At 36.8% G+C, this 14,463-nt stretch overlaps 1 protein-coding gene across 1 annotated transcript; it reads left to right on the top strand.

Moving 5' to 3' along the window:
• Nucleotides 1–2,805: 2,805 nt before the first annotated feature.
• On the top strand, nucleotides 2,806–13,172 carry LOC119192166 (A-agglutinin anchorage subunit-like; the record flags this gene model as incomplete). The annotated part of the gene is given in 9 exon segments (XM_037446002.1): nucleotides 2,806–2,876; nucleotides 4,521–4,562; nucleotides 5,386–5,413; nucleotides 7,639–7,679; nucleotides 8,774–8,818; nucleotides 10,011–10,275; nucleotides 10,437–11,095; nucleotides 11,720–11,880; nucleotides 12,877–13,172. Coding segments are annotated over 9 exon segments (1,359 nt in total), but the record flags the coding sequence as incomplete, so codon positions are not given.
• Nucleotides 13,173–14,463: the final 1,291 nt, after the last annotated feature.

Here is a 14,463-nt window from a genome sequence, read left to right as displayed (position 1 = left end):
TTCATAGTAACTACAGCTATTTAAGTAATACTAGTTTTGTGAGGTTGTTGTCGATGAAGTTATTTTTATTGACATTAAAATTGAAGAGATTCAATACTTTTTAATTGCTTTGAACGACGAGACGAGCTTACCGTTCGCCTGATGACAAGCGATACGACCACCCATGAACAGTAGAAACACCATCCACAACTTTAAATTACAAAGGATTGTTTGGTATTCCACTGCGCTCGCCATCCTGAGACATGAAATGTGAATTCTTATTATGTACAGTAGTTACACTGGCTACAATGTCCTTCAAACCGGAACATACCTGCTGTTTGGCAGCAGAAACAGACGCTGCGGTGGTACCTTCCCAGGGGACTCTCACATATGATAGACCTACCACCAGTAACACTAATGTGGGTGACTGTACATAGGTTTCCTCTTAATTTTTTTACCAGCGTAAACTGTCAAAGAACATGCGAGTAACTTTGAAAAGTCGAAATGTGCGCGTAGTGTTTGAACATTTGTGCCTTCGGCTCGGCTTCATTCCCAATTAGGTTTATCGCTGCTGTGTGCTATCACTGCAATATGTTTTAATTAAATAGTATTCCTTTGTTTTAAATGTTTACATATAATAAAAAATTATCATGCCGATGTGTATACCTAATATATGAACGGCCTGTTGTTGCACTTGCTGTAGTTAATTAGTATATGTGTTTTTTCTTTTACTTATGTGGTGTTCCATAAAGAGTAATCTAAATAGATATCTATGAATATTAAAGAAAAAAATAATATAGGGATTGTTATTAAAGCAATTATAGAAGAGACAATGCACTAGGGCGGACAGCCCCTTGCCGCCCGTCGACGACCTTCGTGGCCCCTATTAATCGCCTCTTACAGGCAGGGGATACCGTGGTGGAATTCTCTAAATGCCCCCTTTCCACAGGGCGGAAAACGCCGGTAAGTCGTCCACCCGGCGCCTCCTTCGTCTCCTCTCTGACGGCGGGAGGGATCCTCCCTCTCGAGATCCCTCTCGGCACTCTCATTCTGCGAGAAGACCACCTCGCAGAAGTGGACCACCGCACGCCAGGCCTCCTGACTGCCGACCATGGAACACGGCCGGCAGCGAGGGATCTCCTCCGACGAGACTCCATTTTATCCTGGGAAACTATAACACGGGACTTCTATCCCAGAAATTCTTTTAAACGCGAGTGTAGCTGTGGGCAAAAGCTAGTGGTAGCTACAACAGGATAATACTTATATTAAATGCATTTATATTTGTAAAACACCTATATGATATATATAGTTGATGACATATGTTTACAGTAATTGAATGTAATTTACTATATATAAAACAATGTTTGTGTTGGTAAATGTGTCCTTTAACAAGGTTGGACCGTTGAGTAATTCTTTTTAACATTTCGTAATATTCCCGATCTGGTTTTGCAGAGAGAAAACTTTAATTAGCAGACTCAGATTTTGAAAAATGTTTTATAGTTTTGCAAATACATTGGTGGTAGGTCTCTCATATGTGAGAACCGCCTAGGTAAGTACCACAATGTCTATTTATTTCTGCTGCCAAGCAGCAGTGTGTAGTCATTGTTGTGTTTCGTTTTGAAGGATGTTGTAGCCAGTGGAACTGTTGGACATAATAAGACTTAAAATCTCATGTATCAGGATGGCGGCGTGTAGTTGAATACCAAACAATATTTTGTAATTCAAGGTGTTGTATGGTGTTTCCGTTGTTTATGCGCGGTCGTATCGCTTATCATCAGGCCAACAGCAAGGTCGTCTAGTTATTCGAAGCAATAAGAAAAGTCATCTGGCGAAAAGGTTTACAGATTTATACAGTTCGATCCTAATTTAGCGATCAGAGAGTAATGGAATCCAATTACTTTTGGAATCCAATTTTTTTTATGCGCAAGGCAACGTGACCTCATTGAATCTGATGGTAAGTGGAGTGGGGTCCAATAGAAAGTTGACTGACGTGAGATGATTACCCCTTGGCAGTCGACACATCTCCTACGGCCTGTTGGAACCGTATATACACAGCCTGATCCCGGAACGCGACACACTTACGTGGGCCACTATCGGTTTTAACTCCTTGTGTATGGCAGTCGCTATCCGGGCGGATATAAAATATATCCTACCACAAGCGTGATTATATTAGGTAAGTATAAAAGATATTACTAAAAGGTGGTCCATTTTCGTCTTCGAGTCCATCCGGGTAGGTCTATGTATGCTTCAGTCTCTCAGCCAAATACTGTTGTTCTTTGAAGGGCATTGAAGTCTATAGCCTCCCAAACTTTTTATTTTCATGGACCACTTTCAAAATGTTGCTGATTCCGGTGGCCGCCCTGCAGCAAATTTTTTACCATATTCCGAGAATAAGCAAGTTTTTACATGTAACAGTCGCTGAGCTTCTTAAAATATTATCGGCTTACATTGATAGGTGAAGTCAAGCCCACATTTTAGTTCTCTACTATCAAAACCAGATATTGTTTTGTAGACCCCTGTTTACGAATTGTGAACCCTCATTTTTTGGTTACGCCAACGTAGACCCCGCCAAGTCTCCTGTAGATCCCTGGGGTTTATCTAGAGCATTTTATGAATCAAAGTCTTAGAGCAATAAGCGCAGTAAATGCCATGCAGTAGGTGAATCAAAGTTCTGAGTGTTGCCAGTACTGTAGGCAAGTTACTATCGGGCGAGCGGCTTGCTCGTCTTGTCATTGGTATATAAAAAATAATCATTGAATCGAATACTGCTGCCGGAAATCCGTTTGGTCTATCATAGTAATGAATAACAGTGCCTTTGTTTTTCAGATGCTTTGCGCGTTTCCGGCGCAGGCATTTGCATCATGTGACATCAATGATTTTGTTCAAATTAATAACACGTGAGTACATTGATTGAACCGATTATTAATTTATTTTTTAACCGACTTCAAAAAAGGAGGAGGCTACAATTGGTATGTCTGTTACCTCAGAACGCGGTCAATTTTGGACCGATTTTGAAAACTCTTTTTTTATTTGAAGGAATATACCTCCAGATTGATCCTATGGACTTTTTTCAAAATCACTTCAGGAATTTGTATCTTCTAATTTATATTTTAATTACTAACGTAGTTATAAGAAAAAATATCCTTTACTAGCAATATGAGTCCTATATTACTCGAATAAATAAATATCTATGCATATTATAAACCAAAGTCCCCTTTTCTGCCTGTCTATGTTATCGATTTTCTCAAAATTTACTGAACGGATTTTTGTGAAATATGGTATGGAAATTATTTAAGATCCTAGCTAGACTTTCTATCCCGGAATTTTTCATCCCGGAAAACACCTTCAAACGGGCGAAGCCGCGAGCAAAACCTAGTTAAAAATAATAATAATAATTGTAAATCAGCATTCTCACTAAATTTGTTTAGTGGCAGCGTGCTTTGGTATTGTAAGGTGTCGAGTTCAATTTCTAGTTTTCGGTCAACGCAAGAATGTGGATGATTCCATTGGAACACTACATCTGTAGCCTGGGGTTTGTCTGTTTGTGCAATGGAGATGTGATTGCCCCTTATTACGTAATGAGACGGATATAAATTCTACGAAATGTAAATTAGTGATACCTTTACTCAACCATTTCGAATGAAGACGTATGTTATGATGTATTCTATCTCAATTAACTAATGGTCGTCCGATAGTCAAAATTCGACAAAAGTTGCAGGTCACTGAATGCGGGCCCCTTGTAATAAGTCAATCTGAAAATCTTTGGGGGAGGCTCATATTCGGCAGTGGACATCTTGCGGCTGATGATAGGGTCTTTATGAAAATGGTTTATTTAAGTTAATTCATTTATTCGAATTTATGTTCCACTTTAAACGCCACACAGGCATGTTGTAGATTAAATAACCAACGATTTATAAAACTTACATTCATGACAATGGTATAAATGCATTGTTGAGCCATTTTACACAAGGAAAAATTCAAATAATTGCGCTACATATTATAATCAATGTTGTACCCGAGCCTTGTTGATTGGACTCGGTTACATATTATTATTTGTGCGCATGCTAACTTTACAAGGTTATTGTTCATAGTATCCAGCATGGTTTACTACACTTCACAAACAGTCATGCAGATTCTTTTTTGACCTTCCTTAATATTTCTTAGTATTTTTGCGTAATTGTGGCTTAATATTTACGACCTGCCGCTGGCCGGGCGAAAATCCACTGTGGAAATACTAGACCCATGCAAATAAATCCACACTGGATTGCTCAACATGGAATTCGAACTCACGACTTCTGAATCTACCGTACTGTCACTGGGTCGAGGAGACGACAATAAAATACAAAGTATCGTTAAAAAAAACCTTAATCTATTCTATATCTTGTGCCTAGAAATAGATGAAAACATTTAATTCCTAATACACCACCGCACGTTTTGCCACTAGAATCAAGCAATGATCGAACATTTAAAATTCCCGCATAAAACGTGGGAACATCACAAGCAATAGGCATGTAATAATAATTAATGTTTTATTATTACAGAGACATCGTTCTGAACCTTGAAGCGATTTGCAGTTGCAACGGGTAAGTTTTTTTATTTATTTATTTTTTTATTGATCACCAATACATATGTAACAATAGTAAAATTATAATATTATTGACAAGCTAAGTGCCATTGTAGTTATAGGTGAAGACTGCATGCAAAATTACGTATAACAAAAAAATATGTTTCTAAAATTATTAATATATCCTAATAATACTATGAAGATTAAAATAAAAGTAAAAATTAAACCAATTTGTATCTCATTTAAAGTTTAAAAAAAATAAAAAACCGCATAAAATAATTCCAAAATAAAATAATTATAAAATTGAAGTATACTAACAAATACTTAATTAAAACAAAGCAAGCTAAAACCAGTGTGTCGATATTTTCGATTTACGAATTTAAAATCTTCTTAAATGTGCTGAAACTGACAGAGAACAAATCAACATCCTTAGTTTTAGCTATGACATTGAATTCTCGAATGTGCCGGTTAATAGGTGCATATTGGCCCAAGTTAGACTAAAAGGTAGTCGTTTTCAGGAGTTCAAACCTTGAGGCACATTTATGTACAAGCAAATGACGAAACGAGCATTTCAATGTTCTTACCAAGCAGCTAGTGATGGTTCCTTATCCCGGTCAAATGCATCATAATCACATTGAGACGAAGCGTAGGTGTAATCACGAATTGGTGCGATAATTTGACAAGGGCGTCGAGGCATTTGACATTTAATTTTGATTCAATTTGTAACATTATTGTGCTAATGAGCACAGAAATAAAACTTAGTAGCTTCAAAGTACCAGATGTTTCCGTATGGATCTTTTAATGATCCGATTTCTATAATAAATGATTTTATTTTGTTCCAGTTACAGCAAAGATCCTGAAGTTGAAACAGTAAGTTATGTTATTATTAAGTCTTGCAAATTATGCTCTGGACCCGAAAAGTATGATAAATACCATGATAAATTATTACGATTTTAAACGTGTGGTAAAGGCATTTGGCTCGGTTTGTCTACTTCTGTAAATGTAATTTGCTTGTGGTAAGATATATTTTATATCCGCCCAAATAGCAACCGCCGTACACAAGGTGTTAAAACCATCCATAGTGGCCCTCATATGGGTGTTGCGTTCTCGGGATCAGCCTGTGTATATCGGTTCCAACAGGCCGGCATAATTGTGTCGACTGCCGAGGGGTAATCATCTCTCGTCTGTCGACATTCTATCGGACTCCACTCCACTTAATATCAGATGCAGTGGAGTCACTCTGCCGTCCCCGTATAAAAGTATATGTTCTTCGTTTCGTGTTGGTTTTTGCATACAAATCAGTGGTAGCAAACCTTTTTTTACAAAGCGTAATTACGGTGGTCATTACATTCATTCATAAGTTGGTGCATGTTTTTATACTATTAGAGTTATTAATATTATTAAAACTTACGCGAGACATATTAAATTAATCGAAAACAACACGGTTTTATTTACGTTTAAAAAGTAGTCGGAATCGTCGACCAGTTTCGACCTATTAAGTAGGTCATACTCAGGGGCGAGTGCTAAGAGGACGTCGCGTCGCGGAGGCCTCTCGATCACTGTCAGCCACCCGCGCCCTGGGCATCGAATCTAGGAGCTGCCAATCTAAAGACTATTTACGTTGCAACTAACAGTCGTTTTAATAAACGATCCTAATCTCAATATTCAATCCGATCCCAAGAACACACCAACCAAATTTCGTCTTTTGCAACATGTCAAAAAAGCTTTTTCCTGATTGGTCCATTTTTACGATGGATGGAAAAGATGATGGTTGTTGAAAACGACTGTAAACCATGTTTTCGGCTCCTCTCGAAAATATATAACGTACGTGATATGTTTGTTATATTTATTTTTGTATTTGCCGAGCCCCCAAACCCATTTATTGAACGTTAACATTATTAATTAAATATTTTCAATATATTTTCCTCAATAGTAATTAGCGATAAAACTACTAATTAGTTATGTTTGGGAATTCACAATAATAAATTGGGTCAAAAGTAGACTTTTACAGTTGGGTTTTTTCCCATATCACAAGTAAATTCTTACCATGTTCACGGTGGATTACTTATTACTTCGTCTGTACACAATTATGTTATAGTGCATGAGTTTATCTGTATTTTTTTGGAAATAAATTTATTTATTGAAATTTAGTGACACTGTTCAACAAGATTTTTTTTTATTGCTTTAAATGACGAGACGAGCTTGCCGTTCGCCTGATGGTAAGTGATACGACCGCCCATAAACAGCAGAGACACCATCCAACAACTTGAATTACAAAGTATTGTTGGGTATTCCACTGCGCTCGCTGTCTTGAGACATGAGATGTTAAGTCTTATTATGTCCAGTAGTTACACTGGCTACAATATCCTTACCAGAACACAACAGTGACTACACACTGCTGCTTGGCGGCAGAAATAGACATTGCGGTGGTACCTACCCAGGCGGACTCTTACATATAAGAGACCTACCACCAGTAAAAAAATAGTCTGACGTTGATAATTTCAATGTTTGAGTAAACGCTTCTTATATTTCTTACGAAGAAGAATACGAAGAACTCTTCTCCTTATCTTAAGAAGATAAGAAGAAGACTTCTTATCTTCTTTTTTCGGGTATAAATTATTGACGAGCCGAACAAACCGCTTGCCTGATGGTATACGACATTTCGGGTCATAAACTGATAGACTAAGTTTTTGATTTATTAAGTATTAGTAGATTATAATAAATATTGAGTTTGGTTGTTAATTGATCGAAATAATAAACCAGCACCTATACAAAGAGCTGACATGTCCTTTATACTCTGGCATTCTCCCCGCACTAAGTAACTGGGAATGCAGTCAAAACGGATGGATTTCATCGGATATGTGATAGATACAACATATTATCGGATACCGGCTCACGACGTCCGACAACGGATAATGTGGAAACGCTCTCAGAAGGGGCTTGCTATTTAACTTCTATTTTAAAACCATAAACGAATGTAAAACACAACTGGATTCTATTATAACTATAAATCATACATTCCGAAGTAATAAAAGCTAAGTTGTGTCTTTATTTTTATTTATCAAATGTAACAATCATGTGATGTTTATTTGCAGATAAAATACAAATTAAAGTATTCATGGGCTTATGTAGAACGGTGAGCATTAATTCCTATATTTTATCACCTATTTACGATAATTCAGCCCTGGTAATCGATACAGTAAGTCAGAAGAGGTGGATCTGTTCTACTACATGGTTAACTAGACTATTTTATCGTTTTCACTGCTGTTTATCAAACAAGAAAATTAATTTATAATTTAATGTATAAAACCTGGATAAAAAGAAAGTTCTACTTTCTAAATCAGTAATAAAAATTGTCTGCCTTTGATCTACTGTGCCTCGAATACCACGGCAGAATTGCAGGACTTCTAAGCAACTAATAGTTATAGGAACTTAGAAATCTGTGCTTGAGAAAACCATAACCATTTTTTTTAAACCACATTTGTTCCTTTATGATATAGAACGCTGGCGAAGGGTAAAAACTTACTTACTCTAAATATATATTCTCATATTATGTAATAACATAATTTAACAATGTACACATTACTTAAACGAATGTTATGTACTGCTTTAAGTTGGTTGTGCATCAGAATGTGACCATCGTTATACTACTTCTGTAAAAAATTCAAGGTATAATCTGCTGGAGAACCTAAAATAAATTAATAAATATACTTTTCAAAAAGTAAAAACTATTAACAAAAATTTATACCGCCTCAAAAACCTCTAAATACCAAAAATAATTTAACATTATCTATATACTGGGTATTAATTTTGGAGTCGGTGACTACTTCAAATTGCTAGTTAAACTAGATAAATACATGAAAAATTTAAGCCAGCCTGAGACATGAGATGTTAAGTCTTATTATGTCCAGTAGTTACACTGGCTACAATGTTCTTCAAGCCCGAATACAACAGTGACTACACACTGCTGCTTGGCGACAGAAGTAGACATTGCGGTGGTACCAACCCATGCGGACTTTCACATATGAGAGACCTACCACCAGTAAAGTCTCGGGTTCAGTCTGTATATATCAAACAGGGCGGGATAATTGTTCCGCCTGGCAACTGGTATCTAAACATCACTCGTCACTCGACACCCTATCTGATCCCTAATATACTTAGAACCAGAGAATGGTGTTACTTCACCGAGCCTGTATGCAAAAAAAAATATATTTTATTATATATTTTCAGAACAAGAATATCTACGGAAATAGACGCCGCATGCCGGACCGTAGGGTGAGCTATTGTGAAATATTTTATCCCCTTTGTACTCATTACGGTAAAGACAATAAAGTTAGTGTAAAGGTACGATGCCCGTGCCGAGTTCAACGACTGTCAACAGTGTAAGGCGCGGGTCACACAGAAAAGATGTGCGGCGAGGATGAGGCGCAGACAAGGCGCAGACGGGGTGCCGTCGCAATTTTTGAAAACATATAGAAGGGACGAGGCGCGGACGTGACGCTGGGCGCCGCGAGAGATGACGGTTTTCAGCTGTCCGATTTTGAAACGATAACATGTATGCTTCGGAAGATGAAAATGTGTTAATAGCGCTGGTGTATCTCGCTAATATACACAGGATTATTGAAATACTCTGGTCTATTATAATTATATAGAACAAGTTAACTTTCAATTAAGCTATAAAATTGAACATTGAATATATAGTCGTCCCGCTTTTCACTTAATATACAATGATCTTCCTTCTCTAAACACGTAACTACTCAAGGACGCAGGTAGTTTTATGTGTGAACAACGTGCGAGTGCCGGCACCCGCGCCTCACCCTGCGCGCACCCCTGTCTATTGGCGCTCGCGACGGTGCCCCTTCCTTTCTATATATTTTACAATAGGGCACAGGCGAGTAAGCGTCGTGTCCGCGTTGTGTCCGCGCTCTGTCTTTTCTATATGTTTTGCATCGCGACGTTTCTATACATTTTGTATGAAAGGTACGCGGAAGAGACATATGTTCGCGTCCTGTCCGCGTCCTACGTCTTTTCTGTCTGCCCAGCGCATAATATAACAGTGTAAAATTTTATGCTTGACTGTTTTACTAGAACTACATTGAGCCGTTGATGTCACGTGTTTTATTTCTAGGCTATAAACATGAGTATGTCTTTTTTTTAAAAAAGGACATTATTTTACTGTGTTGTTTGAGGTAATTTGGCCCGAAAGGGGCTAACATTGGACCATTATGGATTAAGCACTACCTGTAAATCAGAACATTACTTAACGAATTATTATAAAGACGTGGCCGGAAGCTAACAACAATTCAGCCATACAAGAGCCCTCTCACTGTCTCATTTTATTTCCTGCAAAACTGCATATAAGATATTGCTATTTTTTTAAGATTATTTAAGCATAATTAATAGATATTTCCATATGAATTAGATACCAATATAAATCGGATTTTCTATGTATTTTGTTTATTTTAAGGTATCACAAAAGTGAGGAACTAGCCGATACCAGATCGCCAATTATGCTGCTGCTTAATGAAACTTCCGAAACAACAGCTTTTAGTGGAAAAATAACAGAAAAGATGTCAAACGACACTTCCGCAACACCAGCTACTAGTGAAAACACAACAGCAGCGATGTTAACCCATACTACTGAAACATCAGCTATTAGTACAACGAGAACTAAAATGATGTCAAACGACACTTCCGGAACATCAGTTATTAGTGGAAAGTCAACAGAAAAGATGTCAAACGACACTTCCGTAACACCAGCTACCAGTGAAAATACAACAGCGGCAATGTTAAACGACACTTCTGAAACACCGGCTTTTAGTACAGAGACAACTAAAAAAGTATCCAACGTCACTTCCGCAAGACTGGCTATTAGTGGAGAGCCAACAGAAAAATGTCAAACGACACTTCCGTAACACCAGCTACCAGTGAAAATACAACAGCGGCAATGTTAAACGACACTTCTGAAACACCGGCTTTTAGTACAGAGACAACTAAAAAAGTATCCAACGTCACTTCCGCAAGACTGGCTATTAGTGGAGAGCCAACAGAAAAGATGTCAAACGACACTTCCGTAACACCAGCTACCAGTGAAAATACAACAGCGGCAATGTTAAACGACACTTCTGAAACACCGGCTTTTAGTACAGAGACAACTAAAAAAGTATCCAACGTCACTTCCGCAAGACTGGCTATTAGTGGAGAGCCAACAGAAAAGATGTCAAACGACACTTCCGTAACACCAGCTACCAGTGAAAATACAACAGCGGCAATGTTAAACGACACTTCTGAAACACCGGCTTTTAGTACAGAGACAACTAAAAAAGTATCCAACGTCACTTCCGCAAGACTGGCTATTAGTGGAGAGCCAACAGAAAAGATGTCAAACGACACTTCCGTAACACCAGCTACCAGTGAAAATACAACAGCGGCAATGTTAAACGACACTTCTGAAACACCGGCTATTAGTACAACGATAACTGAAAAGATGGCAAACGAAACTTCCATAACAACTACTAGAAAGCCAACTAAAGAGAAGGCATCAACAGAGAGGTATGAATAATTATAATTAATATTTAGAAGTAAGTAAGTAAGAACTGTGGGTGATCACGACGCCTATTCCAGGGTGTAATTTGGTGTTGTTTGAGTGGTCTGAAGTGGGCAGAATTAGGTCGATACTAATTATAGTAATGACGTCTACCTGCAAATCATAGACATTCTTCTATACATCATATGCCAACATGTAGCTAAGCTGTATTATATTGTAGAAAGTAATGTTGGTTTAATTTGTAGTTTGTACCATTTGTCCCTCGCTTGATTGTAATTTTAGGGATATTAATTGTTTGTAGTATTTTTCGGTTAGTCTCACCTAAACATCAACGTTTGAATGATTTCACGTATGACAAAAACGATGATGTCGACATAACAGAATGTAGTCATTAAATTTATGGAGCCTGTAATAGTCAGCATTAATGACGATTAAATATTTTTGAGTTTTACATAAATTATTGAACTTCGAACAATTCACTGATGTTGACTTCATAAGTCGGTAACTGTTATATACTCACTTAATTTGTGACTTACATAGAACTTGGATAAGTAATTAACTTAACGTAAGCAAAATTTACAAGTACCACGTCTGCTATGAGAATATGATGTAGTTTAAATTATTTTCAGTTTGGGCACGTCAGACAAATTGGAACCTGAAGAACATTCTGAAGCGGGTTCATCTAATACTGGAATGATTTTAATAATTCTCTTCTCGTCCCTTGGAGCCGGTATTGTGTTGGCAATGTTGACCAAATTGTTTTACACGAAATACAAGGCAAAATCATACGGTGCGTTGGTTGCAAATAAATTTAAATATTATGTACAGTTAGTAATAGTAGTTGAACTAATTCAAAATTACAAATTGCCTTTAAACTTTTAGTGTCTTCATCAATCTTTTTTTCTTCACAAAAATAAACTTCAATGCATCTCCTTTATCCTTACATTACCTATTATATTACAGTCGGTAGCTTATTAAAATCAAACATTATTTTCGTATATTTGTTCATGTATTCATCTAGCTTAGCTAGCAATATTAATTAGTCACCGACTCTAAAATGGTAACCAGTACATAGGTAATGTTAAATTATTTTTTGGTTTTTAGAGATATTTAAAACGGAGCTACGGGATCTCTAATAGAGTTTTTAAAATGCCCCCGGAGCATCTTGTCAAAATTCTTGCTGCTAGCTATAATGCAGCTTTTCAAAACTACATATTTTCTGAAGCCTGGAACAAGCCAGGTTGTGATAGGGACTCACAAGCCCAAAAAAACAGACAATTAGTCTCTATGGCACGTTAGGTAAACTCATAGAGTTTCGTACTGATGAAATACACACATATCGATCAAAATTGATCTCTGTAAAGCTTATTTGTTATTACATAATTAGTCAAGAGTTATCTCCTTAAGACGATCTCAATCTCGATCTTTAACTTTGAATGAGAATGAGTGTAACCGATATCATGCAAATAAATTGATCAATTGAATTATTTTTTAAAAAACAAACAGATACAAATGAATAGAACGACGGAAAAAGTTATGGTAAGCGTCAAACCCGACCGTAAACTGTAGCGATACCATCCTAAATTTGGAAACAATGTTAGATAATATCTAGGAATTATATTGGTTACAATCTCCCTTAAGCAGGGACACAACAGGGACTACACAATCTTGCTTAGTGGTAGATATAGGGTTGACGAAGACATTGGAGAAAATTTAAAATTTTATATTGCTATGAACTTGACTACACCAGTTCTGGCATAACTAACCAGATGATTTGTTTTTTCAGCTGTCGACAACAGGCGCAACATCGAGATGCAAAATAATGGAGCGTAACACTAATTTGTTGATTTGATGTATATTGTAATAATATAAAACAGTTTTTTTTGTTTATGTTCATCTATATGTGCCCAAAAACTTTCATTTTTTTTAAGTTTCCAAGGCTGATGATAAATGAGGATATAAATTATAATAGGTTAATGACTATAAAAAAAAGTTTACGTTAAGTTTTGGTTGCCACGTTTGTAATTATTTTCGTAAGAAGGGTACCTTGCCCAATAAAACTACCATCATCTTTCCGTTGTTCATGACCCATTTTCATTCAGAAATAATATAACAACAGACTATGTCACTAGTCTTAGCAAATCAAAATATTAACTAGTAATTTTCACTAATAAACAGCAAAAAAAATCCACGCGATGGATTTTACAAAATATCGAGCAGCAGAAACGCTCACGGGTCGAGCTCTGTCGATACAATGGTCCCGATGAGTTCTTATCGCATATCTTTCGTTTGTTAGCCTGACAAGGGTCCGCTTATACAAACACACCGGACTATCAGATGAAGGCGCTCTGGGCGCTCGCAACCCTTTAAATTATCTGACCATGCTGAGGGCAACCTATTAACGGGTTACGAACCTACGACTGGATAATCAATGGGAGTGGGTGGAGCCATTAGTGATTAAGGGAAGATATTGGGACTATCGACCAATTACTGTAATCTGGGCTGGAAACTATTAGAAGAATCAGGAAGACGAGGGGCGCGGTGAAATCCTTGACGGTGAGGACGGAACTGCGGTCTTGTGCAGTATAACAATATCAAGAACTCGTTCTTACAACGAATAGCCTTAGAGATATCGTTTTAAGGTCGGTTAAAGCTTAATGTGGCCATCTTCATTTAGCGCGGTCGAATAGAAGGTCCCAATCAAGCAATCCGAGAACTTTGATAAGTTATATGTCTAGATCGAGTGGCGCGCTTCAATGACACTAAAACAAATAGGCCAACTCTTATAAGCTAGTGTGCGTGACTGCTGCGTCTTAAGCAATCCCTGCGTAAGTGTGTGTGCATAATGATATAGGTTGTTGCATTGTTCCCTCTAAAATGCGAAGAAAATTGTGTTCATTGAATTAAATAAATAATTGACTTGAAACAAAGTATTTATTTTCTTTGATTATAATTTTGTAATTACTCTAATAATAAAGATTTGATCCAAAAATACTTATTTAATTTGATTTACTTCTTTTGCTTTGGTACAAAATTACATTATAGTCCGTATACTTAAAACAATTTATGTCTATTTAAAAATTCAATTGAATTTGTAGTTTTAAATTTGTTATCACAGCAATGCTCCGTCCTTAGATAAAAAACGACTATGACTAAGGTGGTAAGTGTTTTCTTTAAGAAAGTAAACTGTTTCTTCTATATACAGGGTTATTTAAAAAAAACCATCAACCTCGCAGGATTAGATAGCCAACATCATTAACAATAACGTTCCTTCTATGATTTTTGTTAATTTGTTAAATATTCAGTTCATATAATAATAAATACTTAATTTAAGTTCCGCTTGAATCATATTTATCTATGCACATAGCGAAGA

This window comes from Manduca sexta, unplaced genomic scaffold (genome assembly GCF_014839805.1).
Source record: "Manduca sexta isolate Smith_Timp_Sample1 unplaced genomic scaffold, JHU_Msex_v1.0 HiC_scaffold_2422, whole genome shotgun sequence".
Classification (NCBI taxonomy): domain Eukaryota; kingdom Metazoa; phylum Arthropoda; class Insecta; order Lepidoptera; family Sphingidae; genus Manduca; species Manduca sexta.
Note: the sequence above shows the minus strand (reverse complement) of the source record. Positions and strands in the feature narration are given on the sequence as shown.